Below are 27283 nucleotides of genomic sequence, written 5' to 3'. Positions count from 1 at the left end.
TTGCTGGAGTGTTGGGCTCATTTCAGGAGAAACACACGTCAGAAATACTCTTTTAAATTAGCTCCCTAGTGGCTGGTGAGGCACAGGGTCACGCTGCCTCTACGCCAAAGATTCTACTTCACTGCTGGCTTAAACAGTTGGATAAGAATTAGTATTTTAGAAAGTACTATGTAATAAACAATAGTAAACCTATAGTGTAATGAAAACCCCAGAGCTAAAATAGAGCTCGAGAGGGTTTAATATTCCAAACCTGAATTACTGATTTACGGCCGCGACGATAATTTGAGTAAATCGAGTAATTAGATTACAAAAAAAACTGCAAGACTCAAAACACAAACCTCTGAAGCAACAAACGCAGTCCCACAGAACCTGAAACATTCAGCCGAATGTTTAAAAAAAAGTAATAATACATATAAAACTCGCACACGATTGTTGCAGTGAATATCAAAACAGGTTCAACAAGTTTGTGTTTTAATCATCACCACTGACTTGACTTCTACTAATACATTATTGTTGTATATAACAAAATTTATCTGTGGATCACTACTTAAAACATTTCACACATTAGTACGGTATTAGAATGATTTAATTTAAGACAAACTTGAAATTCTGAGATGAAAAGCGACTTGTGGAAAAGTAAAAACGTGAACACTAAACGTTCATCAGGAGTTCTCAGATGGAGATAAAAACATAGTGATAATAAATATTTACACCATTTACTTTAAAACAGTTTTATTAAAAAACTGTTCTCATCTCATCAAGCAAACGTACGTAACCTGCAGCTTATGGTTTAACACGATCACAAGTGAACCTGAAAACACAAGTGTTCGTCCTTTTGATTGTGTGAGGCTCGTGTGAGGCTCAGTCGGCCTTAACCAAAACACACTTCTCCATCATGTCCAATGTTTTTGTCATTAAGAATAAGTCAGGATTGCAATGGTCATGTGACGTGAACATGTTTATCTGGGGACATTATATGAACATTCAACAAACGCTCCATTTCACATTGTTTGGCTTGAGAAGTGGAGAAACCTTCACACAGCATAAAGTGTGGTGAACATGGCCATAACTTAAACATGTGAAGAATCAGGACAATTAGTTTGTCAAGTAAGAAATACAAAATGAATTCTAAATACTTGGTCTAAAACAGCATGAAATAAAATAAGTGTGACTAAGCACAATCTAAAATCCCTTTTACATTAGTGCTGGATAAAATACCTGCAAAGCAATAAGAAACACTTTTGTAAACTTAAGTCCCTAATTCACTTTATACTAGTTCATCGTTTATAAATGTCTCAAATACTGTCCAGTGTTTACAAGTGCTGCTCACTCTAGAACGACCTGTTTGAGCAGCCAACAAGTATTTGTAAAGATCATCCTGGAATATACAGTGTCACTCAGTTTGAGACTACTTCACACTAGTTGAAAAAAGATGAATGTTCTGTGGTGTTTTAAAGGTTGAATGGACGATTTTTTTGGCACAAATCTAAGTCTTATTTCCTCGTGGCGTGGACTGCCGATTAGTCCTGCCACGTATCAATCATAAAACGCACCTACCGCTCACCTGCAGCTGCGTGTGGTTCGTCCCCACGTTTCCGCGTGTCTAAGCGCATGGATCTATCATAATATAGTTCCCTCAGTGTACGGGACAAAATGAAGACGGAGAAAGACAGTTCGAGCTGACGCAGAAGTGGACGGAAATCTACGGGAGACGAGTGATGCGATGCGCTCCGTTGCGCTAATAAACAAACGCACGTGTGTGTTGTATCGGTCCGCACGGGGGAGTGGCATGTGCACTTCCACCTGCGTTCTCAAAACGCCAAAAAATCGTCCATACCGCCTTTAAGTTAAATACAGTAAAGAATAAAAGACAAGACGTTCTAGTCACTAGAACGTCTTGTCTTTTATTCTTTACTGTATTTAACTTAAAACACCACAGAACATTCACCTTTTTTTAACTAGTGTGAAGTAGTTTGTGGATTCAGATTTTTGGAATGGCCTTTGTCGCACTTGCTCTGATTGACATTATGTTTCTTATTTAATTCTTAGTTTTATACATTTGCACAAAGAATTGCAATTTTTTTAGGTTTAGAATTTCACTTGCTGTTTGTAATTAATGACATCCCAGTAGGAAATTACTCATCAACAGGCTTTTGGATAGGACTTGAGTGGTGGAGTGTGATCATATTGGCTTCCCATATTATCGAGCCGTGGGCGGCGCGAGCAGAAAAGTTACACTACGGCACTCGCACAGACGGTGATCTGGTGAACAAGTGCCAAATAAACCTTTTGGACCAGAATGGAAGTCGTCTACGTTATTGAGTGTAGCTTTCTTAACTATATGATAACGTTGTATGTTACTTGAATAAAAAACACGATCTTTGTTTTTCAGCCTGGCGCTTTCCTTTGGGTAGCGCGCCACCGCGCGCACCGTACCTGGCGGTATATTTCCAGCATGGCGGGGCCCCGCCGGCCAAAACCTCTCAGCGAGAACACTGTAATATTCCCTTTTTTTTAATAAGATTTATTAATAAAATGGCCGTCCCTGCACTCGAAAATGCGCGTCCACATTTTAAAATACCCCGTCCAAAATACGGGAAGACGATCCCGGGAAGATCTAAAAGCCTGCCCAGCTAACACTGGGTGAAAACCCATCTAATGGCATAATTTCTTTATTTGACAAATTAAAATATTGTTGAATTAATGTTTAGAATGTCAAATAAAAGTAATTTCTTTTGTGTAAATCCTGCATAAACTTTGCCTGGAATGAGTGGCCCTAGTGTGATGTCACTTCCTGTCATTTTCTAAAGATGTTTTGACTTTTCTCCACAAATATCTGCTCGACTAGTGTAAAACTATCATGTATATGTAGAGAATAAAGTCAAAATTTGAAAATTGTAAAAACCCGTCATAAACGCCCTTTAAATAAGTAGAACATATTTTTGTTCAGTTGCATACAGTACTTTTCAGACAGTAAATGGAACACAAAATCAACCCCTGACCTTTTCCCTTTTCTGAATATGAAGAGAACCCGAAACCTGCTGGACGTGGGACGACCTCTTGACCTTAGACGAGGTCGTGTCGCGTAAACTCGCATTAAAACCTATTTGGGGAAGAAGAACTCTTTGGTCAACATGGAGACGATGCAGGGGATTTGCTTCTTTCCGCTGAATCCAGAAATATCTGAGGACGACTCGAAGTGATAGGCCACTCTCCTGTTGACGCGGGTCATGATCTGCATCAGCTCCAGGTCTTTGTGCTTCTCCAGGACTTCACACAGGGACTGAATGAACCAGGAGCCGTTATGCGTGTTTCTCCACGCGTAGTAACCTAGAAACACCATAAAACGAGAAAAAGAGTGTGTCAGGCGAGGGGGACTTTGAGCCTAAAGAGAACAATAATCTGGTGTTCGGCCTGAGCAGTTTTTGGGAGAAAAACGCTCTCTGAACTGGTAAAACACTGCATTTCAGAACATTTGTGTAGAAGTCTAAACGAGGCCTGAAATGATTAAAGCAGCACTAAGTAACATTTTCACCTTATTGAACGTCTTTGTAAGTTCCTGTTTCTGGGCGTTTGAAGTGACCGCCGTCGCCCCCTGCTGTCTCTGGGCGGAAAACCAGCCTTGCAACATTTGCCGACAACTCTCCTGAGAAACCCTGGATCGTTGTTTATGCTTGGCAATGCTAAATGTTTTTTTTTTGTGATGATACTATTTTATTATGATTGATGAAGTAAGAAATTTCGGAAAAAAAATTGAAAAATAAAGATGACCATGTGTTGTCCCAGGGGAGCTGCAGGGGGCGCTCTTTAGACAAACGAGTCCACTGTAAAAGGTTCTCATTAATGCGCTTCCTCACAAACTCACCACAAACTGTGCCTATTATCTACATTTGCATCAGAAAAGCGAAGCACAAACGTGAATTTAGTCGAGTTTCCAATGCAAACGTTCCAGCGCACGCCTGTGTTTGTTGCCCTAGTTACGGGAGCCGCCGGTCTGCTCTGTGTCATGACACCACTGAACCTGCAGAGGGCATTTTGCTGGAGAAGCACTTTCTCTTTAGCTTTCGTCATGTCTTGAGTTTATTTAGACATTTTTAAGGCTTTGATAACGCTATAAGACACGTTTACGACCAAACAAAAGGATCTGTTGCGCTGAAGTTGAAAGAAACGAACGCTAAAGAGTCGGAACACTTTAATGTTGGACAAACAAGCTATCGATGCGTTTCTCCCCTGATGAAGATTAGAGCGTATGTGTTTGTAGACGTTGTCGTTGGCACATGTTGTTTTAGACTCGTGGTGTCGCCATGACTCTCGGATGAAAGTCGAAAACGTTTTGTCCAGACGAATACAACTGAATCTTCCCCTACAATGGAACACTCCGGAACGAATGAAGGACTACGCTTGACTTATGAGTGTGGGCAGTGTTTGGACGAGCGGCGTTACCTGGGGCGGTGGAGTAGGCGTAAAGGAAGTCCGCCTCCACTGGGATTCTGTCTGTGGACGGATCCGACGAAGCGTCCACTGAATCCGTCTCAATCCCATCGTCGAACTCGGCGCCACGACACGCCTTTCACACACAACAAACGTGTTATTCTCCTGATCATACTTACAGTGTTTGAGTCGACAAAAACACACCAACGCAAACCGAGTAACTTTAGGCTGTTTGACGTAAACTTTCATTATTCACTCAGACCAGGCACAGCTCAGCCAATAGGAGACAGGCTGGAGGGAAGGGGGCGGGGCTATCTCAGCCACAGGTGCAGGTTATCATCGTTTTTTTTAGTTTATAACTTCACGCAAACACATTCATTTCACAGAAACGTCCTCAGTTAAAAGTGAAGAGTAAAAACAAAAATGAAATCAATTATTTAGTTTGTGATATTGAAAATAATCAAATAATAATGATGATGGTGCCTTCTTTCAATATGATTAATATAAATGAGCTGCTGTTACTGTGGAGATCTACACTGAACTCAAACTAAACCTGAACTCGGCCCAGACTCAAACTAAACCTGAACTCGGCCCGGGCTCAAACTCGCCCCCTGGTGGTGGAGTGGGACAGCACAAACTGACCTGGATGAAGAAGAGTTTGGGTTTTCCTACGAGGCTCCTGCATTTGTCTCCTTTAAAAAATCTGGTGAGGACATCGAGTTTCTCACACCCGTCCGTCCCGTAGATCACGCCCTCGTCGCCGTGGCTCAAGATCACACAAACGAAAGAGGCGTATTTACCGTGGTCCTCCTGGGACACTGGACAGAAGGTCGAATATGGGCATTGAGCAAAGTAAAGTGGAACAACATGGTTTAAGTCAGTGCTTCTCAAACGTTTTCTGGTTCGCCCCCTTAAGTGATGAAAAAGTATCAATGCCGCCCCCATTTGCCCCAAATAAACACCTACATTTAGCTGAAGAATCAGTAATATTGAGAATTTGATGCTACACATTTGTGCCAGTGTCAAAGTCATTAGTTTGAAAACACAACACAGATCCTCAGTGCTCTGCAAACACAAGCTTCTCCTCCTCCCGCTCCCCTCCTCTCTCCTCTCTCTCCCCTCCCCCTCTCCTCCGGCTCCCCTCCCTCTCTCCTCCGGCTCCGAGGCTCCCCTCCCTCTCTCCTCCGGCTCCCCTCCCTCTCCCCTCCCTCTCTCCTCCCTCTCCCTTCCCTCTCTCCTCCGGCTCCCCTCCCTCTCCCCTCCCTCTCTCCTCCCTCTCCCTTCCCTCTCTCCTCCGGCTCCCCTCCCTCTCCCCTCTCTCCTCTCTCTCCCCTCCCTCTCTCCTCCCTCTCTCCTCCGGCTCCTCTCCTCTCCCCTCCCTCTCACCTCCCCTCCCTCTCCCCTCCCTCTCTCCTCCCTCTCCCTTCCCTCTCTCCTCTCTCCTCCCTCTCACCTCCCCTCCCTCTCTCCTCCCTCTCTCCTCCGGCTCCTCTCCCCTCCCTCTCACCTCCCCTAGCTCTCCCCTCCCTCTCTCCTCCGGCTCCCCTCCCTCTCTCCTCCCTCTCCCTTCCCTCTCTCCTCTCTCCTCCCTCTCTCCTCCCTCTCACCTCCCCTCCCTCTCCCCTCCCTCTCTCCTCCGCCGTTCACCACCAGAGGCAGCACAACCATGGTTCAAGAAACACCGACTTGGATTACAAAAAGCACAAAAGTTTACCGCTCTTCAGCTTCTCCTTCATCTTCTCAACAGTCAGGTCTGTCGCCACAATGAGTTTATAGCCCAGATTCACAAAGGTTTTCATCACAGCAGCTGCATCCACGTCCGTGCCGTTTCGAGTGCCCATTCCTGAGAAAAACAAGACCAACATCAGCCCTAAAATGTGTTTCTTTTCACTGTTTGTGTAAAGGAAGGTCAAATCAAGCCCCGACTCTTAAAAGGTTTGGAGCGGCACCACCTAACGCACAGAAAAGCAGTCCAAACACTTAAATGACACATATTATACATTATTTGTATCGTTATTAGCCTTAAACATGCTCTTGAGTACCTTTAGTTTGCCATCTCATGTTTTAGAACTAAAAAAAAGTTGACATTGTTGACAAATGACATGTGGCTCTCTGCTGTTGTGTTGGCGCCATCTACTGGCTAAACATTCTCCCTGGGGACTTAAAAACAGATACTCAGAGCCGCGTCACAGATGGACAAAACCTCAGTTACGGAGGAGATTCAGAGTGTTTATGACGCTCGGAGGAGAGGACTTTCTAACCAGGGTTCATCAAACGAGTGTGAATGAAGCTTAATGCTGCTCCGGGTGCGTTTGTGACGAGGAACAATGTTAGAACGCGGTTAAAACCTCAAAAAAAGTCAATTCAGCATAATATGTGTCCTCAAAGCCACTTCATTTAGCCTGATTGTGCGTTCGGATGCACACACGCACCTCAGACTCCTCTGTCCAGCACAAGTGTGACTGATGTAGGGAAACGCCACATCTACAAGTGCTTAATGCCCCCCTGTGCGCACACACCGTCCCCCTTCCCAGGTTTGTCATCGTGCTGAAAATTGCTTGTTTATTTCAGTTTCCTGTTTCCTCGTTTTGTCTCAGAGCAACTTCAAACTCTAATGAGAACTGACTAAATGTGTAACTTATGAAACAGCCTTACAAACCAAGGTCAAAACATAGGCCTGGATTTACTTTGTCCCGTCTTTGTCCCGTGATCTTAAAAATGCAGCAGAATACAATGTTTATAGTGCACAGCAGGTCTGAATGTTAAAAACAACCCTGAGCGTCACAGTTTAATACAGTGCCTGATTGCTTTGTGTGCTTTTTAACTGTTTAACTGAAGCCTTTAGCTTTTAGTTCTGGCAGCAATAAAACTACTCTCACCCGTGGTTAGATGTGGCCGTGTGCAAGTCGCTGCAGTTTTCACACCCCCAAGACTTTAGACAGTTTCAATTATTAAGAGATTAAAAGGCAAATGTGGTCGCGAATGTACTAAAAAACACATTTGAATCTGAAAACGTTCATAGATGTTTTAGTAATTCTGCTGTGGTCTTTAGTAAACACTTAACTCTTTTGCACGGAGAAAGAAATCCTTTAAAAAAATATATTATTATTTAAACAAAAACTGGAACCAAACCGAGGACGTCGCGGTCGAGCTCAAATACACAGAACTAAGAGACACTCCAAAAAGTAAAACTAGAAGGTAAAGTGCTTTTTATCTGGGCGTTTATGTCATATTATCTTCAGATGAACAGTTTGATTTCATAAAGCTGGTCACTCACAACAGGAACTGGCATTTGTTCGGTTTGTTTGTTGTTGTTTTTTACAGTAATCATGACTAAAGTTTTAGATTTCGACCTCCTCAGTCACAATTTGTTGAACGCATGTGATGTTTTCGGTATCAATGCTCGTTTAAATGAGATTGATACTCGTTTTAGTATTGATCAGTATCAGCAGAGTCAAGATTCTTGTTATTTTTATCTTTTTATCGATGTTGTCATTTGGTTGTTCTGTTGTTTTTTACCCTTGTGGCACTTTGAGATCTTCTTTCAAATGTAAAGGGCATTACAAATTATTATGATTATGATTATGAACAGTACAGACGCTCCTCTATCTAATCCTATGATGTGGAGAAACCTTTGATTGAGGCTTTCTGGCGACAAATGGGTCTATTATATTTTAATTATACATTTAGTTTGTGTCAATACTGGACCGACAGAGTTCACTTCTGTAGCCGCTTCATCTAGATTCTCTGCGTTCGTTTTTTGTGCACTGAGAACGAGGTCCGGATCAGTATGTGGGCGTCGTCTCAGGACACGTGTGACCCCGACGAGGGCGCCGACCTGTGCTGCGTTTGAAGTTCTTGTTGTTGATGAGCAGACAGAGTCCCACGCCAGGAAAGTCCGCCCGGTATCTGTACGGATCCGCCTCGGTCTGGACTCTGGCGGCCTCATCTGAGCCGGGGGCCGGGGCCGGGGCCTCGGAACTCTTCTCCGGGTCCTGGGCGTCACCAGCGCCACCTTCTGGGGACGCGGGGTTCTTCCTGAAATGGAGAGAAGCGACGGCGGTTTTATGGATTCGGTGTTGTCGATATTGACAAAAACGCAGTGTTTAAAAAATTAATCACAAAAGTGCAGCACCTTATTTGAAACTTTATTTTTTATTTTTAATCAGCTGTTTATTAATAAATGTGATAAAACCATCTTGCATAATAATAATAATAATGAGAGTATAAACAGTGACTAAGAAGGGCAGGATCAAGTAGAACGAGACACTGGGTAAAGATAAAGCATTTACTTCACCACTTCCACAAATGGAACTAGTTCTTCTCCATCGTTCACATTTGGTTATAATTACTGGACTTTAGGCTAAATTATTAACTGCGAACACCAACAAAACCCTCACAAAACCCTCACAAAACCCTCACAAAACCCTCACGAAACCCTAACGAGACCCTCACGAAACCCTAACGAGACCCTCACGAAACCCTAACGAGACCCTCACGAAACCCTAACGAGACCCTCAAGAAACTCTAACGAAATCCTCAAGAAACTCTAACAAAATCCTCAAGAAACTCTTAACGAAATCCTCACAAAACCCTAACAAAACCCTAACGAAATCCTCACGAAACCCTAATAAAATCCTCAAGAAAACCTAACAAAACCCTAACGAGACCCTCACGAGACCCTAACGAGACCCTAACGAAATCCTCACAAAACCCTCAAGAAACCCTCACGAGACCCTAAGTAGATTCTCTGAAGTAGCAACAGTTCTACACACAAACGTACCTGATTGAAAAACTCCATGCATCCGTTGTGTCCGCGCTGGCCTGATCTCCCTCTGCCATGGCACTGGAAAAGGCAAAAAAACAAACATTAAAAAGGAGTTTCGTCTCCTTTTCATGTCGACTAAAGAAATTCTTGGGCGCGGTGCTCGAAAATCTCCAAAAACCATTTAACTGACCGTCATCTCTACCGCGTGCGCGACTCAACACGCACACGGAAGATGAAACCGTGTGGTGAGTTCACTCGATAGCAACTTTGCAGAAAAGCACAAAGAAACTGCACGTTTACAAGTTTGAAAAGATGAATTAACGGATTAATAACTCCACAAACTCCATCTATAAACACTGTACGCGTCTTCTCCTTTCTTCTCCTACATCTTATTAAAACCAGTAATATATTTAGTAAACACTCAGACTCACGAAAGACAAGAAAGACTTTTAAAACGTCTCAAAAATAGACAGTGAAAAACGTCCCGCGAATAAGACAAAAGTTGGACCTTTTTGAACAGTTTTACAACGGTCTGGATCTTTTACAGAAGTAGCTTTAAGACCAGGCTTTTCACAATAATTACCACCTCAATAAACGTTCGATAAACAAAAGATACATTTAGCGTCTCTGCAGTTTATTTGCACCGGTTGGTTCATTTTTCTTCACGTCCGATACGAATAATAATGAAATATCTGTGAATCTTAAGCGAGTTTCTTTGTGCCATTTTGTTATTGTAGATGATTCTTTTCTCTGCAGCGTGGTTCAAAAGGGTTAATTTATTGCATATTAATCATTTGTTGCAATAAATGGCACTTCAGTTTTTCTCATTGCGACTGGCCAAGTTTTGGAAAATGCATTTAGTGTTTGAAAATGTGATTTAAATGACACTTTTTGGCATCATTGTCGAGTATTAAGCCTTTCTTACCGCGTCAGTATTTAACTTTTATCGCCGTACAATCTCTCGCCTCTAGTCACTGTACGTGTGAAATGATTTCCACTCAAAAACGGTCGGTTTCATTTTGACTGGTACAAAAGCCGCAAGGAGGTTAATCTGAGCTGAGGACTTTTACAAAACCACAACACAAACAACAGACGAGTTTTGTGTTGTTGAATCTGATTTTCCCTAAAACGCCTGACAAACATGAGCCTCATTTAATTCAGACTGAACCTTTGGAGTTCAAACTAATGCGTGGACTCTTTGTGAAGGGGAGACGCTGCAGTTGTTGCATTCTGAGGTCTGATTTACTCTTGATTATCAGTGGAAACAAGCGCTGCGCACAGGAAAATAAGGCGTCAAACTTAAGATTCATTTGGTGAAAACATGAAGGAGTAAAGACAGTCTAAGGCTTATTCTTTATAGTCGCGTGTGGGTTATATAGCACTCTTTTTATATCTTACATTCCCAGGAGCTTGAGAGTAATTTTTCTTCTTTTCTTAATTAACCAGATGATGAACAATATGGAAACGTGTTTATTTTAATTGTTTTAATCAAGGCAATCAGGAGGGGTTAAACTAATCGTAGTGATACTTAATCGTTCTCTGGACAATGCAGACTCTATAACACATGTGCAAAGCGCTTTTATAACAAAGAGAGGGGCATTATTAAACCAAAATGTCCCAAATGTATCAAGAGTTTATGATTTTCACCATTAATAAACTTGATTCATAAACATTCTCCATCTAGAAGTCTTCACTCGCCACATTTCAGCCTTTATTTGATTAAAATGTATATTTTCAAAGTGTCAATGTGCATGAAATAATCGTTTGACGACTTGAAGAATGTAATAAATGAAATATTTCATGCTGTTCCACAGCCTGGCATTAAGGGCTTATCAACTTTAATCATGTAAAGTTTCACCATTTTAAAGTCTAAAGGCTATTATTAAAAACTGAAAGCGAAAACACAGCCTATATTTATCTATGACGGGTTCAATTGTTAGTTTGTCTATGATTATTTGAATTTCAAATTTGAATGACGCGTGTAACAATCCAAATAATTCGTTTTTTCCAGGAATAAAACAAAACCTGAGGAAATAAAAACTGTAATTGTTGTGTAATATCAACTTTGACAATGTTATTAAGCTGAACTACTAAACCATGACGAAAAATATTATTTATATGGTTAAAACGGTGCCAGAAGGTATTATAAACTGTCATGAGAATAAACCTGGACGCATTCTCTTTAATTATGACTTTGGCGTCATCTACAAACTTATATAAATTAAAAATCGTGTAAATAAACGGCCAAAAGCAGACAAAGGCCATGTTATTCGTGTTAAACCTTAAAAAAGCACCGATTATAGGCGTTAAATAATAAAAAATAAAATCAATAATCGATTTTAGAGCAGTCGGACGCGCCTTTCTTACCTTTGATGCATGTTTTTAACCCGTTTAACCAGTTTCGACCTGCAAAACGCTCAAATGTACCAACTTCTCATCGAGGTGTGAATTAAATCAGCTGATAGTATTCGTGTACGTACCTTTTATTGCGTTAAATACTCGTGGAAAGGCGTCGCCGAGGCGTTTTGTGACTTTTGACAAGCTTTAAAAGGAGGAAGCGAACGAGGAAAAACGAGTAAAGTCCAGTGGCGGGCCGCGGGGCCAATCAGAGGCCGGGGATTCAGGCGGGGGGCGGGCGCTGAGACCGGAAGAAGGAAACCGATTGGTTGAACGCGCGGGCCGTAGATTTGCCTGGACAAGTTTACGCAAAGTTACGCGGGTTGGGTCAAAGTGGGAAGCAATGTTAGTTTATCAGGAGTAATACGTTAACAATTGTACTTCTCCGAGTGTTTTTAGACACTTTGACTCCTACTTGAGTAATGGATGATATATTAAATGATTTCAACATTTGTGTGTGTTGCACCGTGCCTTCAAATATATATATATATATATATATATTTTTTTTGTGGTATTCTCTTTGAAAATATCAGATTCTTTCATTATTTATGTCCATGTTTTGTCCTTCGACTTGTACATCAGGGGGTAATACAGACAGTTTATCTTGTTACACGTTACTTAGCACGCCCAATTTCTTTATTTACTCGTTTTTACTTTATTTTAATTTAACCTTCATTTAAAGTCTATGTCAAGGTTCTCCTGTTTTTCTTGTTACGACTTTGTTTGTTGCGATAGAACCTGTGGCGAATGTCACGGTTTTACATCCGCGACGAAGTATTGAAAAATCAAAAGTTTAAAATGACAGGAAGAAGCGGCGAGCTCTGAAACGGAATCCCTCTGTGATGTCATCAGTGTGTGACGTGCCGCTGAAAACACGGAGACCAACAACAACACTCGACTGACACCATTGTCTGACGTCATTTAACAATATAAAGCTCTGAACAGGTATCATTTGTCATGTCACAACTGTTCCTTCATGTTTATGGATTTTGGCTAGTGTTTACAGTACGGTTGCTCGGTAACAGCTGTGGAATTATCTCTACATGCTGCCCGTGTCCAACCAGGAAGTGCAATTTCTAATGTCTCCAAAATGGTCAAACTGGGGGGAAAAAACAGCAAAAATGACTGAAATAACTGAAATATAACCGTGTTCACAGCGTTTTAGTGAAATATGTTGTTTACACTGTTTCAACATACAAAGAAACTTAATTAAATTAACAGGTTATGAAAAAACAATTGCGCATCATCATCATCTTATTCAGGACGAGTCAAATACAGTTTTATTGATTTGAACAACAGGAACTTGTGTGAAATTTTTTGAATGCTGTGACGTACAACAACATTAAAAGACAACCTCGCCAAATTTAGCCATTTAAAATAAAAAATATATACAAATTAATCATTTTTCATTATTTTTCTTTGAGTTTTTTTTGCAGTCGGTCGTTGATTTGTTTCAACTGAAGTTCCGTTGTTTGGACGTGTTTGGCCTCGATGAGTAAAGCTGGTAAACTGGAGGCGTCGTACTGAAAATGAATGAACAGAGTGTTAAAGGTGAAAGGAAAACGACGAGACAGAACGTGACGCGGTTTAATCTCGTTTATGTTTATTACAAGGTCGTGATCGAGTCTTAATCCGGCTTTTGTCCTGTTCAAAACATGGGTCATTATGGTTTATCTTTTGGTTAGTTCCTAGTCGTAGTCGTCTTAAGCTGGACTAAACCATGAACAAAACCTGAGCAAAACAAGGCCCGATTTAGTCTTTTTTTTTTATTCACAATTTGACTTTACAATTTTTCTTTATTTTCTGTTTTTTCTGTCAATATTCAACTGCTGTTTGGAACTGCAGCTGATCAAAAATGTGCAACTCGCCCGCTCTGAACAGCTTTTGTTTTGTCCAAAAGTCAAAGGGAAAGAAAACTTATTAACCAGGGTTAACCAGGCCTCACTTTACTCCAGCGTCCTGGTAAAGGCCTCCGGCTCACATCATCTTTGGCCCGAGATTAGTCCTGGTTTAGACCTTCTTTAGTCTTAATTTAGTCGTGTTTTATTCAGGTTTCAGCCGTGTTTAGGTCTTAATTTATTTGTGTTTCAGTCCCAGCTCAGTCCTCCCTCCAGCTCTCAGTCCTCCCTCCAGCTCTCAGTCCCCGACCTCTCAGTCCCCGACCTCTCAGTCCCCGACCTCTCAGTCCCCGACCTCTCAGTCCCCGACCTCTCAGTACCCGACATCTCAGTACCTGACCTCTGACCTCTCAGTCCCCGACATCTCAGTCCCCGACCTCTCAGTCCCGCCTCTCAGTCCCCGCCCCCTCAGTCCCCGCCCCCTCAGTCCCCGCCTCTCAGTCCCCGACCTCTCAGTCCCCGACCTCTCAGTCCCTCTCAGTCCCCACCCTCTCAGTCCCCGCCCTCTCAGTCCCCGCCCCCTCAGTCCCCGCCCCCTCAGTCCCCGCCCCCTCAGTCCCCGCCCCCTCAGTCCCCGCCCTCTCAGTCCCCGCCCTCTCAGTCCCCGCCCTCTCAGTCTCATACCGTTTCTTTCTCCTCTGGATTCTTCCGTCGGTGTTGCAGATATCGCTTGTTGAGCTCACGGAGGTTTTGGAGGAAGGTTTTGCTTTGACTCAAATCTTTGAGCTTTTGCTCCAGTTCAGATTTGTCCTTTTGCTGGAGCCACAGACGTCGCTCGGACCTGGAACAAAACCAGACACACATTTAACCCCAAAACTCGCTCCACAGTCACTCGAACCGTCTGTGTACTGAACACTTTGTACTTCGTTTTAAACTTAAATCGTAAACTTAATGATAGAAGAGTCATTGTAATAATCCAGTTACGTCAAATTTGTGTAATCTTAATGTCTTTTTTTTATTCCACTTTATTATTCTTAAATGGAATTAAAATAGAATCTATAAAGTACAGTATTTTTTGCATATTTTTATATTCAAGCCCGTTTATATTTAATAGGACTATTCAAATACTTTGTCTTATTGTATTCTACTGCTGTTGTGCAACCTTTAAACTGCAACTTACAAATTGAGCAACAAATTGTTTTCTTTTCTTACAATGAAAAATTGTGGGAAAACCTGGTTGTTGTCGTTCTTTAATCTAACAAACTCTTCATCATGATAAAATGTTGATTGTGTGATTATTCTGACTGCAAATAGGCACAAGAGTGGGAGCTGTGGACCATTTTGTTCCATCGGAGGCACTTTTACAATAACAAAAGCGTATCGATCATGAATTGGTTCCTGACTTGATGAGTTCGTTCTTGGCGTCCAAAAGCCGCTGTCTCTTCGCGCGAATCGCCGCGGCCAACTTCAACAGAAACGCCGGAGGTTTAGTCAACATGACGACGTGGTTTTCGTAATATTACGTTCGGACCAATGTGTGTCACCTTAGAGTTTTCGCTCATCACAGTTTTCAGCCGTTTACTGGAGCAGATCTGGGAATAAAATAAGAAAAAAGTCAAATCATATGTATATTTTTACTACTATTGCCCCCCAAAAAAACTATTAAATCACTACTGGAAAGCATTTTGAATAGAGTAATTTGTGCAGTTAAATGCCAATCTTTGAAATGATAGAAACGAGGATATGTCCGGAGGTTTATTGCTAAAGAATACAAAATTACCATATTTTCTGGATTATAAATTGCACCTTTTCTCATAGTTTTGGCCGGGGTGCGACTTATACTTATATTTAAACTTATATACTTGTACTCCGGAGCGACTTATATGTGATATTATTTGTTATTTTCACACTTGCAACTGCATTTCATACTCCAGTGCGACTTATATATGTTTTTTCTTCTCTATTATTCTTTTTTTTGGCTGGTGCGACTTTATACTCCGGAAAATACGGTACATCGTAGTATTCTTGTTTTCGTTTAGAAGTTCATATTTCCGACTTGATCGTGTCCTCGGCGGGAGTTCTGAGGCCCGAGTACACAGTTCTGAACAAAAGTACACTACTGATGGCGGGTGTAGAACTATTTTTCTGTTGCAGTTTGAGTGGTACATTCTTTTTAGACGCATAAACCTTCGAAAGTAGTCGGAAATATGAACTTCTAAACGAAAACAAGAAGACTCTCGAATGTTTATGCTAAAAAGAATGTACCACTCAAACTGCAACAGAAAAATAGTTCTACACCCGCCATCAGAAGTGTACTTTTGTTCAGAACTGTGTACTCGGGCCTCAGAACTCCCGCCGTGGACATGATAAACGAACATGTGGAATATAGTTTTGGCAGCATGAAAAAAAAGCCATCACAAGGATATGGATGACACAAATCCCGCCCGACGATTAAAGACTGGACTGACATTACACCAGACATCAGACACATGGAAAAAACACCTTCAGACTCAACTTGAAACTGGAAACATTTGAAAAATCTGGGACGTTTATGTTGGACTCACTACGTCGTAACCTCACCTATGTTTGATCGCATTATTATCATCATTTGAATTATCATTATCTTTCTTTGGTGTCAGTTAGTGTCCCCCGTCATTATGTATTGTGAGAAAGTGTAAGAAAACTAAATAAATAATGTACTTTGTTACCACTAGATGGTGCTGGTGATTCAGCTTTGGCCCAGTGTGGCTCGTACCTTTTCTGTGAGTTGCTCTTTGACATTTGAGGCGAAACAGTCCAGCGCCTGCTTCACCGCTTTAGACTCCACCGTCGCCCTGAAATCAGACAACAACGATCAACGATTATAAACAGAGATCTCTATTTTCATTCATGCCCCAAACACGACCTCTGCCTCCAACATCTCTGAATCTTCGAATATAAAAACTATCATCGAAGCGCTTATCGATTCCTTCTGCGAGTGCTACTTCCAGCACGGAGGCAGGTCAATGTTCTGCTCCCTCGAGATGGAAGTTGTACAAACGGAAACGACAACAGCGGATTTCAAAAGGCGAGTTTAAGGTTTGGAGAGAGAAGTTTGTAACTGTTTTTAGGGAACGATTTGTCTGCGATTTCTAAAAGTCGACGTTCAGACTGATCTGGAGTCTTCTCAATGCGACTTTCCCGGTTAAAAAAAGCTTAAATAAATCATTAAAATAATAATAAATACTCTCCCAGAATGGTAAAAGAACACAAATACAAATGTATTTAATAAAATAATCTAAAGTAATCAAAAATAATTAAGGTAGGTGATATTTTAGTAACTTATTATTTTTAAAAAAGAAGGGAAAAAAGGTATTCAATTAGACGGCCTTTTCATGCTTGATTGACATCCATTCAGTTTTGTCTAATGTTGTCAATAATTGCTACATCATTTAAAAATTGCAACGTTTCTGGTTACAATATTTCACACTTAATAAAATAAAATAATATAATGAAATAATAATAAAATATAATAATAAAATATAATAGTAATAATATAATAAAATATATATATATATAATCATAATCAAATAATAATAAAATATGATAGTAATAATATAATAATTAAATAATAATAATAGTAAAAAAATAAAGAAATGGGGCAAAAACAAGCTTATCGAGCTCGTTATTTAGCTCGAATACTCTGGCGTGACTTCTGCTGCTGTTGGAAGTATTTGAAATAAATAAACACAAACTATAAACGGACTTGTATCGTTGGCAGAAGTCCAGAAACTCCTGCAGCGCCACCTCCGTCTCCGTGACGCCCGATCGCTTCGGTTTCTTCTGCTCGCTCACGTTTTCAGCTCCACGTTCGCTTCCTTCTGTAATCATGACCAACGTGAATGATCAGATCTAAACCAAATCTAAACTGCGAATAAAAGTGAATGATGCGATATTTGTGCGTGAATCAGTCCAAAATGAGGATTAAACCAAGACTAGAGCAGCGAGATTTATTGCAGTAGCTGGCAAAATGGCAAAGACGGTAAATATTTAAATGGCAAATACAGTCTGACATGTTAACGCTGCGGCTTTCATGGATTCTTGAATTAGTTTGGATCTCTCAAATCGACAGGAAAAAAAATAAAATAAAAATGACAAAAACGGTCCAGAAAGTGACGCAGGCCGTGACGCTACGAGGCCGACGAAACGCTAACGCTGCCGAACTGGTCAAAAATCTAATTAGGATTGGAAAAAAACACCACAATTTGAATGTTTTCCGCCAATTAAATTCTTCAGTTTTATTCCACGTTGAACTGAGATTAAAAAGAGGACTCGATCGGACTCAGAATCACAGCCAAACAAGGACAATAAAGAAAATATAACATAGACATAACACAATGAAAGGTCAAATATAAACTATGATCACATTAAATATAAACTATGATCACATTAAATATAAACTATGATCACATTAAATATAAACTATGATCAAATTAAAGGGAGTGCGTAAAAGAAGGTTCAAATATAAACTATGATCACATTAAATATAAACTATGATCACATTAAATATAAACTATGATCACATTAAATATAAACTATGATCAAATTAAAGGGAGTGCGTAAAAGAAGGTTCAAATATAAACTATGATCACATTAAAGGGAGTGCGTAAAAGAAGGTTCAAATATAAACTATGCTCATTTGTGTTTTTACCTGAAGACGACTTTCTGGATCTGTCCGTCGACGACGTTCTGGATCTTTTCGGACCAAGACCTTTCCGTTTCTTTGGACTGGGATTCTGAAGAGTTGCAAATAAAAAAAAAAAGACGGAGTGAAATGCGGTTGAAATGATCGTTTGTTTTCATATTTTCAAACGTGTTTGCGTCGCTCTCTGCGGCGGAGGAAGAAGAAAACGGCTGTGAAACCTTTGATTACAGTGCGTTTTTTATGAAAGATTTGATGCTTAAAATCCTCAAGGAAATAATAGATCATCATTTGCTCAGTAAACGTGTCCAAAAGTAGTTTAAAAGGCCAAAATATAGAGCACATTATTAAGACCGTCAGTAGAGATCGACCAACAGGATTTGCAGAGATTTTTGGCCCGATATTTAGGCCCAATTTTCAATATTTACCACCAAAAAGAAGAATTGCAGTCCATGTTAGAGTTATCGAAAGTACACATTTGAACAAGATTGATACTATAAAAAAAAAAAATGACATGAACGTGACAAAATTCTACCTTTCCTGAACCGTTTTGGAACGATCTAGAGCTTTGTCTTCTTGTTGTGGAATTTCTCTTAAAACGATCGAGAAATAAAGTGACACAATAGAACGGAGTCGTCTTTTCCCAATCAGAATTAAACTCTCCCTGGTGTGAACTCATTAAGAGCCGGTTCTGGTCCCACCAAGCGATTCACGTTCATCAAAGAACAGCGGTAGTGTTGATCACATTTGGATCCTGGTCGTCTGACACTTAGAAAGACACCAAAAGACCTGGTGAGCACGCAAACAGAACCCATCCAGGACCCCCGGAGTTTCTCTGGAGTTTCTCTGGAGTTTCTCTGGAGTTTCTCTGGAGTTTCTCTGGAGTTTCTCTGGAGTTTCTCTGGAGTTTCTCTGGAGTTTCTCTCTCTCCCGAATGGAGATGAATCAGTCTTTGATCAGGACACATCAGAGAACATGACCAACCGTTGTGTGCGAGCACGAGGAGCCATTTCACATGGAGTCGAGACACGTTTGGTATTTTTCTTCCACACACAAACACTCTTCTACCGTCTTTGCATCAAGGAACCAGGCCACACTTTTGTACTTAAAATAAATCATTGTGTGCTTTATTTCGTTTGGAGAAGGGCAGCAACTAATGATCTTTTATTTTTCTTTTCTTGCTAAATCCATTAGTCCAGCGATTACTCTTAAAGACCCAGATGAGGCTGAAGTGAAGCCGCTTGAGGATCCTGGTAGAGCACATTTTAACATTTATCATTATTATTATTATTTATTATATTATGTATGGAGCATGATTTATTTTCATCAGATACACACGCAAATTTACACATTTTCCACGTCATTTTCATGGAGTTACGGCTCAGTTTCGGTCACAAAGCTCACGTCCTCGGCTCGCGGCAGGTTTCGGAACCAGTTCACGATTATTTCATTTCCCAAACGAGTTATTATTCCAGCCGCGATCAATCAGTCGACTTGTTGCAGCCGCGGTTTAGAACGTTATGGGCTTAAAAAGGCGTATGTTTGGGGAGTTTGGTGTCCGACAGCAGATGTTTTGACAGTGCAAATATCGGCCCAAGATATCGGCCTTTCTCTGACCTCTGGGGCGGTAAAGTGTGGCGGACCCTCACCCAGCTCTCCTCCAGCTCCTCGTCAGATGTGAACACGTCTCCGCGGCTCCGAGGCGACGGCGCTCCTCCCGACGCCTCCTGAAATCGACACCCGGTTTGAACCACGTCAGAAGAAACGCTCGTCGCTATTTATCCATCTTTCACAGGCTGGTCGCAGTTCTAAACAGTTACTGACTTTACAGTGCGTTTCCTTTAAGATGCAACTAAAACCATCCCTGTCTCAGTTGAATCTAGTCGACTAAAAAAGGGGTCCGCGGTCGATTGAAGACGTGTCCTGGCGATCGAATAGTCGGGTAAAAAGGCGAACCGCCGCGCTGTGTATCGGACGAGAAATGTGCTAAAAAATGAAATAAAATATGCAGAGATAAGTACTACGCGTGTAAAAAGACGCGAGAATCGTGAGTTTAATCTGCCTTTTTTACGTACAAATGCAGAGAAAACCAACTATACTATAAGTCGCACCTTTTTTCATAGTTTTGGCCGGGGTGTGACTTATACTTATATGTGATATTATTTGTCATTTTCACACCTGCAACCATATTTCATACTCCAGTGCAACTTATATAGGTTTTTTTCTTTTCTCTTGGCTGGTACGACTTATAATCCGGTGCGATTTATAGTCCAGAAAATACGGTACTCTGTGTTGTGTCCTTTCTGCCGTCGTCCCATATGAATCCTTATTGTCTAAATAAAAGGATTAGTCGACTAAGACTCCGATTAATCAACTAAACGACACTGCAGAAAACCAGGAACACACGGAGAAAAGAAAGCGGTGTGTGGTTAATTTCGGATCCCTTTGAGAAGTTTAACCCCGGGTTCCGTCACTACTCGTGTTCAGCGCTGCAACTAACCATTATTTAACCAACCGTGTTGTTGTTTAGAACGCAAAATGCCTGTTAAACATCAGATTTGCACAAAATTTCACCAAAATGAAGCTAAAGTAGCGCTGCCTGAGGACGTCCTGATGCAGTTTATTTACACACAAACCAGTGTTTCCGTCGAAAACACAAAATGTGCACGTTCCCCCCCCCCCCCCGAGTCATTTCGACGTAACTCCGGCTTTGTCCGAGTCGTAAGACCTTTCCGCTCGGCACACGGCGATAACGATGAACGTGTCTCAGCCGGCTCGTGGCGCTGGGACAACAGCAACACGGAAAAGAGCTGAAGATTTTAGCGTGAATCGTGAGTTCAATCCAACTTTAGTGCCTTCGCGATGTCAAACGTTAGCGCTGCGATTAACGTGAGAAAAAACATGGCGATTTAACGATTAGTCGTGATCGGTAACGGTGAAATCTTTAATTGTCTGTTCGTTGCCGTGGGCCGACATGTTACCGTCCTGAACGTTTGTGACCGGCTTTACGAAACTGAACTTTTCCGGAAGACAAATACAAAGATTAAACTTAATAACTTAATTTTGCTTCTAAAATTGTCAGGACTGTTATTTTTTTGGTTCTTACGATTATATTGGGACCTGAACAATTACAATTACCGATTAAACAAACTCCCTCGACCCCAATGACATAAAAATACACTGTTTACAAGTGTCTTTCTAGAGTTTTTCTCTAGAAAGACACTTTTTTCAGTTTTTCTTCCGAGTGCAGATATGTGGATAATTTTGAGAGCTTTTCCACACTCTAACGTGCAAAACTACTTCCATCCACGTTCAGTACAACATGAGATAACTTAATATGACCTTACCTGAGGCTCACCGTTTCCCCCGCGCTTGTCTGCCGCGGGCGTTTTCCTCTTGCTCTTCAGCTTCTGCTTTTTGGCCGGTCTGTTTCGGAGGGATCACACAAATCGGACATTACACTCGGCAAACAATAAACAAATGATTGCTTCCAAGCATCGAAATGCGCCCGCTCAAACCTCCCCGAATCAACTCGATCCTTGCATCAGTCGTAGGTTTTTCCGATCGCTTTAGTTCCTGTCGTAGATTGTTAATTATTCATTTCAGTATCACGATGTATTCGGTTTCAGAAAATATCCCGATAAACCCGGAAAGCGCTTCATCAACCTAACGCAGAATAATCCCACTAAAACCCTTTCCTAAAATGTATGATATCGTTAAAAACATAAGCGATGGCAACGCGAGTGAGCAACTGTCGCCGTGGTTGTTACGTTTACGCACATCTACGGCTCAAATCTGGTCACGATACGAATATATAGACATAAGGAAATCGTCTCTAGCGGTGCAAAGAAAAACCTTCAGACGATGATTATTCAGCCTCCGAATGCATTGCTACATCTGTCGAATATAGATATATATAGTATTTATTCATCATTATTTACATTTGCCTTTTAAATCTTGCTGCAATACTGCCATTTCATTTTAGTTTCTTTATTTTTGATAACAACTCAATTTCGTCTGCTGGTCGGCTCCATTTCTGTGACAAAACGTAAGAATAAAAGTATTTCCGATTCTCATTCCGATCAAACGAAACCACAACGACCGTTCATCGTTCTTCTTTTACGGTTTTGTACGATTTTCTTTCCGTAGTCGTCCCAAACCGCCGTATCTTTATCCCAAAACGACAAATGACGTAGCATTCCCCAAGTGATCTGATCGCTATCTATGTGTATTTAATTAGTTTTATTACGTTACAATCATTCTAAACCTTGTTCCAGTCTGGTTTAGTCTTCTGTTGGGTTTTTCCACAATAAAAGATTGTGTTATTCGCTTTTGTTTCGACTTTACTGGACAAAACAAACAAATCAAATCTTAAATCACTGTAAATTCATCAGACTGTACCCGGCATTTGCGTCTCCAGAGCTCTTCCTCTTCGCTGCCTCGTTCCCTTCGGCTTTGTTTGTCTTCGTTTTTCTGCGTCGTTGTGGCGCAGGTTTCGACCGCTTCTCGTTTCCCCGGCGATTCGGCGCCGCCCGCTCGCTCGACTTCCTCCGGACCGGTTCTTCCTCGGCGGCCGCCAAGTCTTCCTCCAGAGCCGTGCTGTGGAGCGGCGCGCCTGGAGGAGGCGGAGACGACAAAACAACGGTATTTACCATGTCTTTTAAATGATATGTGACTACGACATGGAGGAACATAATCAAAACATATAAATCTTAAAACCTTAAACTGGTTAACTTCAGACAAAGGTTTTAAACAGCACCGACCCGAGATTTAAGTTCTGGATAACAAAAGGAAGAAGAGTTTTTCACCAGATCAAAAAAGGCTTTCTTTGATTTTTATAGGTATTTACAAATAAGAAGTTATTATAATCATAATCAATTATAACCCTCTAACTGAAATATTTATTAAAGCATGTAAATCAGAACTCAAGTGAAATAATATCTAAAGTATATGGATGCACGAAGGAAGGAAAATCGACTGAACATATTAACATTAAATGGGGGAAAAAAGAGCATAATCTTGTTTGGGCACAAGGGCAATGCAGACTATTTTTGATCCCGCTTCGTTCCGGAACAACGTATTCAGGCCTCAAAACCCCCGCCACGGACATAATGGATGGATACTTTTGTAATCGTACTTCCACTTCGCACCGTGAAAGAGAATCACGTCCGTATTTTCAAATGTTATTCTTTATTCTTTACTCTTGTGTTCTCGCTGGTGCTGTTTTTGTTGTCGTTTTATGTTTACATTTTTTTTTTTTCAATGATATATTTAAAGTACCGTATATTGTTGTATTGTTCCATCTTTAAAATTTGTTTTGACGTTTAGAGTCATCGGACAAAAATATAGAAGAAAATACAGTGTGTACATTATTATCAGAAGGAGCAAGAGCAGAGAATGTAACGAACGAGTTCAAGCTATTTCGACTCTCGACAATGACCATTTCTGAAACAACCGCTCGACAAGTCAACCACATCTAATAACATCTAACGTGCTCGTTAGCGGTTGATTAAAAGTGTAATAAAATGTAATAAAATGTAAAGATATGATTATATTTGTGTGATATATGTTATCTGCATCATTAGTCTAAGAGAAAAACGGCATGTGTCAAAAAGGGCATTTGTGAAAGTGTTGTAAAAGGAGGTGAAGAATGTTACCCTCCTCATCCCCAGGACGGGGGTTAGGTAAACATTCCCCAAGCTCTTATCTCTAAGGAAAATACCAAGACAGTTGTAAAGATGAAAAGATAAAAAGTGCTGGATGTCGGGTTAACTAATGAGAAATGTGACCCGCCTATTATACCTAAATCCATAATGTGAAATAAAACCACCTGCAAGAGAGAAAAACGCCGTGAGACTTGGAGGGCCGTCAGGCACAACAGCCTGGCGGCCCGGCGGTCTCTCCCTTGCAAGCCATACAAAGTCTGACGTTTCTGTGTCGTTTTATATTCTAAGTTGAATTATGTTCTCTGACTGTTAAGGAATAGCATTGATTTATGTGTAATTTCCTGACAAAAAGCGGTTGATTTCACCGTTGTGTTGCTGCAGTCCCTCGATGAAGCTGGCGGTGGCTAAAGCGGACGACTCGCCAGCGTCAGACGGATCCAGCTGCAACAGGGTTATTATTATCATTATCATTTTACTACAAGATTGTTTTGTTTCAGAAAGACTATTAGTGGTACTTATTAACCGTATTGGCAGCATATAATAATGTCGTGAAATTTACCGTGTTCTTCTGTTGTGGCTCTTGAGGTTTTTGGCCCTTTTTGGCTCTGAAAAGAGAAGGTTTTTAAGGTTTAGCATTAGCAGGAGAGGGGGACTCCTATCCTGGTGCTCTGGGGCCCAAAACACAGGTAAGTGTGAGGAGAGGTCAAAGGGCAGGCTAATGAGGAGAGATCAAAGGGCAGGCAAATGAGAGATCAAAGGGCAGGCAAATGAGGAGAGGTCAAAGGGCAGGCAAATGAGCCTTTTGTGAAGTCTGTGTTGGTACGAGCTATAAAAACAGAGATGTCACTTTAAACGTGTTTGGAAGTTTCTACAAGATGTTCTGATTTATACAATACAACTGTCAAAGTAGTAGATGTAGAAGTAGTAGTAGTAGTAGTAATAGTAGTAAAAGTAGCAGTAGTAGAAGTAGCAGTAGTAGTAGCAGCAGGCGCAGTAATAGTAGTAGTAGTACTAATAGTAGTAGAAGTAGTAGTAAGTAGTAGGAGTAGTAATAGTAATAGTAGTAGTAGTAGTAGAAGTAGTAGAGGTAGTAGTAGCAGCAGGAGCAGTAATAGTAGTAGCAGCAGGAGCAGTAATAGTAGTAGTAGTACTAAAAGTAGAAGAAGAAGTAGTAGTAAGTAGTAGGAGTAGTAATAGTAATAGTAGTAGTACTAGTAGAAGTAGAATGTTTTGGTGATAGTAGAGCCGCAAAGCTAATAATATTCACAACACATATATTGATAGCAGTAGAAGTAGAAGTAGTACAGTGGTGCAGTAATATTGCTTTTATATTTGTTAAGTTGTTATGTCAATTTATGTAGTAAGTAGAAGAACTTTCAAATATGTACTAGCAGTAAGATGTACCCAAACTGGCTTAATGCCTGTACACGCAGCTTTGTTTACCTTGTTTACATATTATGTGTAAATGCTAGGCTAAATGCTAAGCTAGCAAACTAAACGAGCAGGAAAAAAAGAGTCTCTTTGGGGAGAAAAAGCATGACCGTCAGTAATATCTGTTTGTATAAATGCCAAATATTCGCTGTGGCCAAATAAAAGTCCTCAGACAGTAACTTACCCCATGTTTGGAGACTATTCGCAGATGATTCATGTAAACAAAACTCAAACTAGCCGCAAAAAGTATTTTCTTCTTCTTCTTCTCCCGTCTGCTCCGACTGCGACTAGCGCCATCTGCTGGAGCGTGTCTGTTGTAGTATAAATGTAGCTCAGAAAGACGTGTAGAATTCCCTTCTCTACGACTGCAACATGAAACATTTATGACTTTTCACACATTCATCCCTTCACCTTTGGTCCTGTTGTTTCAAAAGTTGAAATAAGAAAATGGTAATATAGTCTTATTGAAGACTATTTAAAAACATTTTTTAATCAGTCCCAGTGAGTCCCACTAACCACTTTGGCCCAACGGGTTTAATACACAGTCCCCTAACCTTGATTTATTCTACTATAATTCAATGCATAGATTTAGTCTTTGTCCAGACAAAACAATAAAATGTAGAAGATTAAAAGGTGAAGGCTCCAAAACACGCTTTAATCAATGGAAATATGCAGATGACTCCACCAAACCAAGTTTATTTATTTTTTTTGTTTTTGTAATAAAAGCTTGTAACTGATTAAATGAAAGATAACATTCCAGGTACATTTTTATTAGACAAGCAAGTGATTGACTCACAAAGGGCAACTTTTAAGTCAGAAGTGTTACAAATGATGAATGGCAGTCACAGAGAACAGTGAGGAGGGGTTTGTTTTTGTGTGTTAAAGGTTTTATTCATTGTTGTGTACTTAGGTCCTTGTCGGGCCTCGGGTCATAAATATTTGCATGGCCTCAAAATGCTTGTTGCTTGCCCTAAGCGTATGAAAGTAAACAGGTCGTGAAAACACATACCCAGAAGGTTCAGACTCTGTCACCTCCATTTATAACTTGGAATATCAACGTTTAATGAAACCACTTCAAGAACATTTTGACATATCAGGAAATAATAAGTGGTAAGATGCATGAATCCAACAACACTGACTGGCTAACCACGTGGTGGACCTTCACAATAAAAACGCCCGGTTTATTGCAGTAAAAATAAAGAAACCTAACGTTATGATAACATGTTGGCATAATAATTATAACATTAATAGGTTTTTTAAATCCTAAAACTCATCTAAATAATAAAGATAATATTAAAAAAAAAAAAACTTTTGTCCCACAATGTACACAAACCTCACAGTTAGATCTTCATTTTCCCACTTTAGAAATTATACAAATGTTCTTAATATTATGTCACATACTGTTTGTGGACTTCATTATCTAAAATGTGAATTCACAAATGTTAAACTTAAACTCTAAAGCTTGCTATATTACAACTAAATTCTATATTTCATTTGAGTGGTTATGTTATTATTGGTTGTTGTTCTATTTAAATCAAAGAAATCAAATTAGGATTCGTTATATATCACACTGGCTCAGAAAATCTAAAATTCAATTGTTTATGTAACACTTTGCAAAGGCACGAAACAAGAGCCACAACAAAAGGCCATGGAACAATTACAACATCTCCTCAAACACATGTTTTAAAGAAAACTGGTCTATTTCAAACAATAACCATTTGAACCACATTTCTACTGTTACTTCTGACAGAAACACACAGACTTTTGTGCCAGTTTTTGTTTCTTTCAGAAAGGTCTAGTAATAACAGAGTAACCATAAAAAAGGACAGAACATCTGCATTTTAACAGTTATGACTTACTCACACCTCAATGTTAAACACTGAACAGATCAGAATATTGTGATGTCATGTGAAGGCGTGATGGATACAAATAATAAAACTTTAGGGATGTTTTAGAAGGGAACAACATAGCACGTGTAAAATATAGAAAATAGAACTACCTTTTGGAATAGTTTGAAAATAACACAATTAAAAAAAAAAAAACTATAACATTAGCAAATGCCCTGTTTTTT

The 27283-nt window shown here is 40.4% G+C and overlaps 2 protein-coding genes across 3 annotated transcripts; both read right to left on the bottom strand.

Moving 5' to 3' along the window:
• Positions 1-551: 551 nt before the first annotated feature.
• LOC140354763 (caspase-3-like) lies at positions 552-11754 on the bottom strand. The gene is made up of 7 exons (XM_072439996.1): positions 11680-11754; positions 9215-9277; positions 8270-8469; positions 6146-6274; positions 5074-5249; positions 4444-4567; positions 552-3330 (listed from the first exon to the last, which is right to left on the bottom strand). The coding sequence occupies exons 2-7, from the start codon at positions 9271-9273 to the stop codon at positions 3104-3106; spliced, it is 915 nt and encodes a 304-aa protein (XP_072296097.1). The 5' UTR covers positions 9274-9277; positions 11680-11754; the 3' UTR covers positions 552-3103.
• Positions 11755-12922: 1168 nt separating this feature from the next.
• On the bottom strand, positions 12923-25477 carry cenpu (centromere protein U). Of its 2 annotated transcripts, none has more exons than XM_072439979.1 (13): positions 25397-25477; positions 24341-24386; positions 24147-24222; positions 22517-22730; positions 21463-21541; positions 19765-19842; positions 18125-18209; positions 17180-17294; positions 16190-16268; positions 14979-15026; positions 14838-14899; positions 14119-14275; positions 12923-13119 (listed from the first exon to the last, which is right to left on the bottom strand). In XM_072439979.1, exons 1-13 carry the CDS (start codon positions 25399-25401, stop codon positions 13006-13008), a joined length of 1158 nt encoding a protein of 385 aa, XP_072296080.1. In that variant the 5' UTR covers positions 25402-25477; the 3' UTR covers positions 12923-13005. The 2 variants fall into 2 exon arrangements, with proteins under 2 accessions (XP_072296080.1, XP_072296081.1); XM_072439980.1 differs by having other exon boundaries at positions 17180-17291.
• Positions 25478-27283: the final 1806 nt, after the last annotated feature.

The sequence above is a fragment of the Eucyclogobius newberryi genome, unplaced genomic scaffold (assembly GCF_026437365.1).
Source record: "Eucyclogobius newberryi isolate DKJ021-1_F unplaced genomic scaffold, fEucNew1.0.hap1 SCAF_11, whole genome shotgun sequence".
NCBI lineage: Eukaryota > Metazoa > Chordata > Actinopteri > Gobiiformes > Gobiidae > Eucyclogobius > Eucyclogobius newberryi.
The sequence above is the reverse complement of the archived record's forward strand: the minus strand, read 5'-3'. Positions and strand labels throughout refer to the sequence as shown.

Bases quoted from the DNA above. Each gene is read 5' to 3' on its own strand.
- LOC140354763 (XM_072439996.1), bottom strand. From the start codon at position 9,273: ATGGCAGAGGGAGATCAGGCCAGCGCGGACACAACGGATGCATGGAGT. The intron at 8,470-9,214 runs GTACGTTTGTGT...TCTCCATTTCAG, and splicing joins GCATGGAGTTTTTCAATCAG to GAAGAACCCCGCGTCCCCAG. The intron at 4,568-5,073 runs GTCAGTTTGTGC...TGTGTGTGAAAG, and splicing joins CCAAACTCTTCTTCATCCAG to GCGTGTCGTGGCGCCGAGTT.
- cenpu (XM_072439979.1), bottom strand. The intron at 18,210-19,764 runs GTGAGGGTCCGC...GCAACTCTTCAG, and splicing joins AGGAGCTGGAGGAGAGCTGG to AATCCCAGTCCAAAGAAACG. The intron at 16,269-17,179 runs GTCCGTTTATAG...GTCTGATTTCAG, and splicing joins GACTTCTGCCAACGATACAA to GGCGACGGTGGAGTCTAAAG.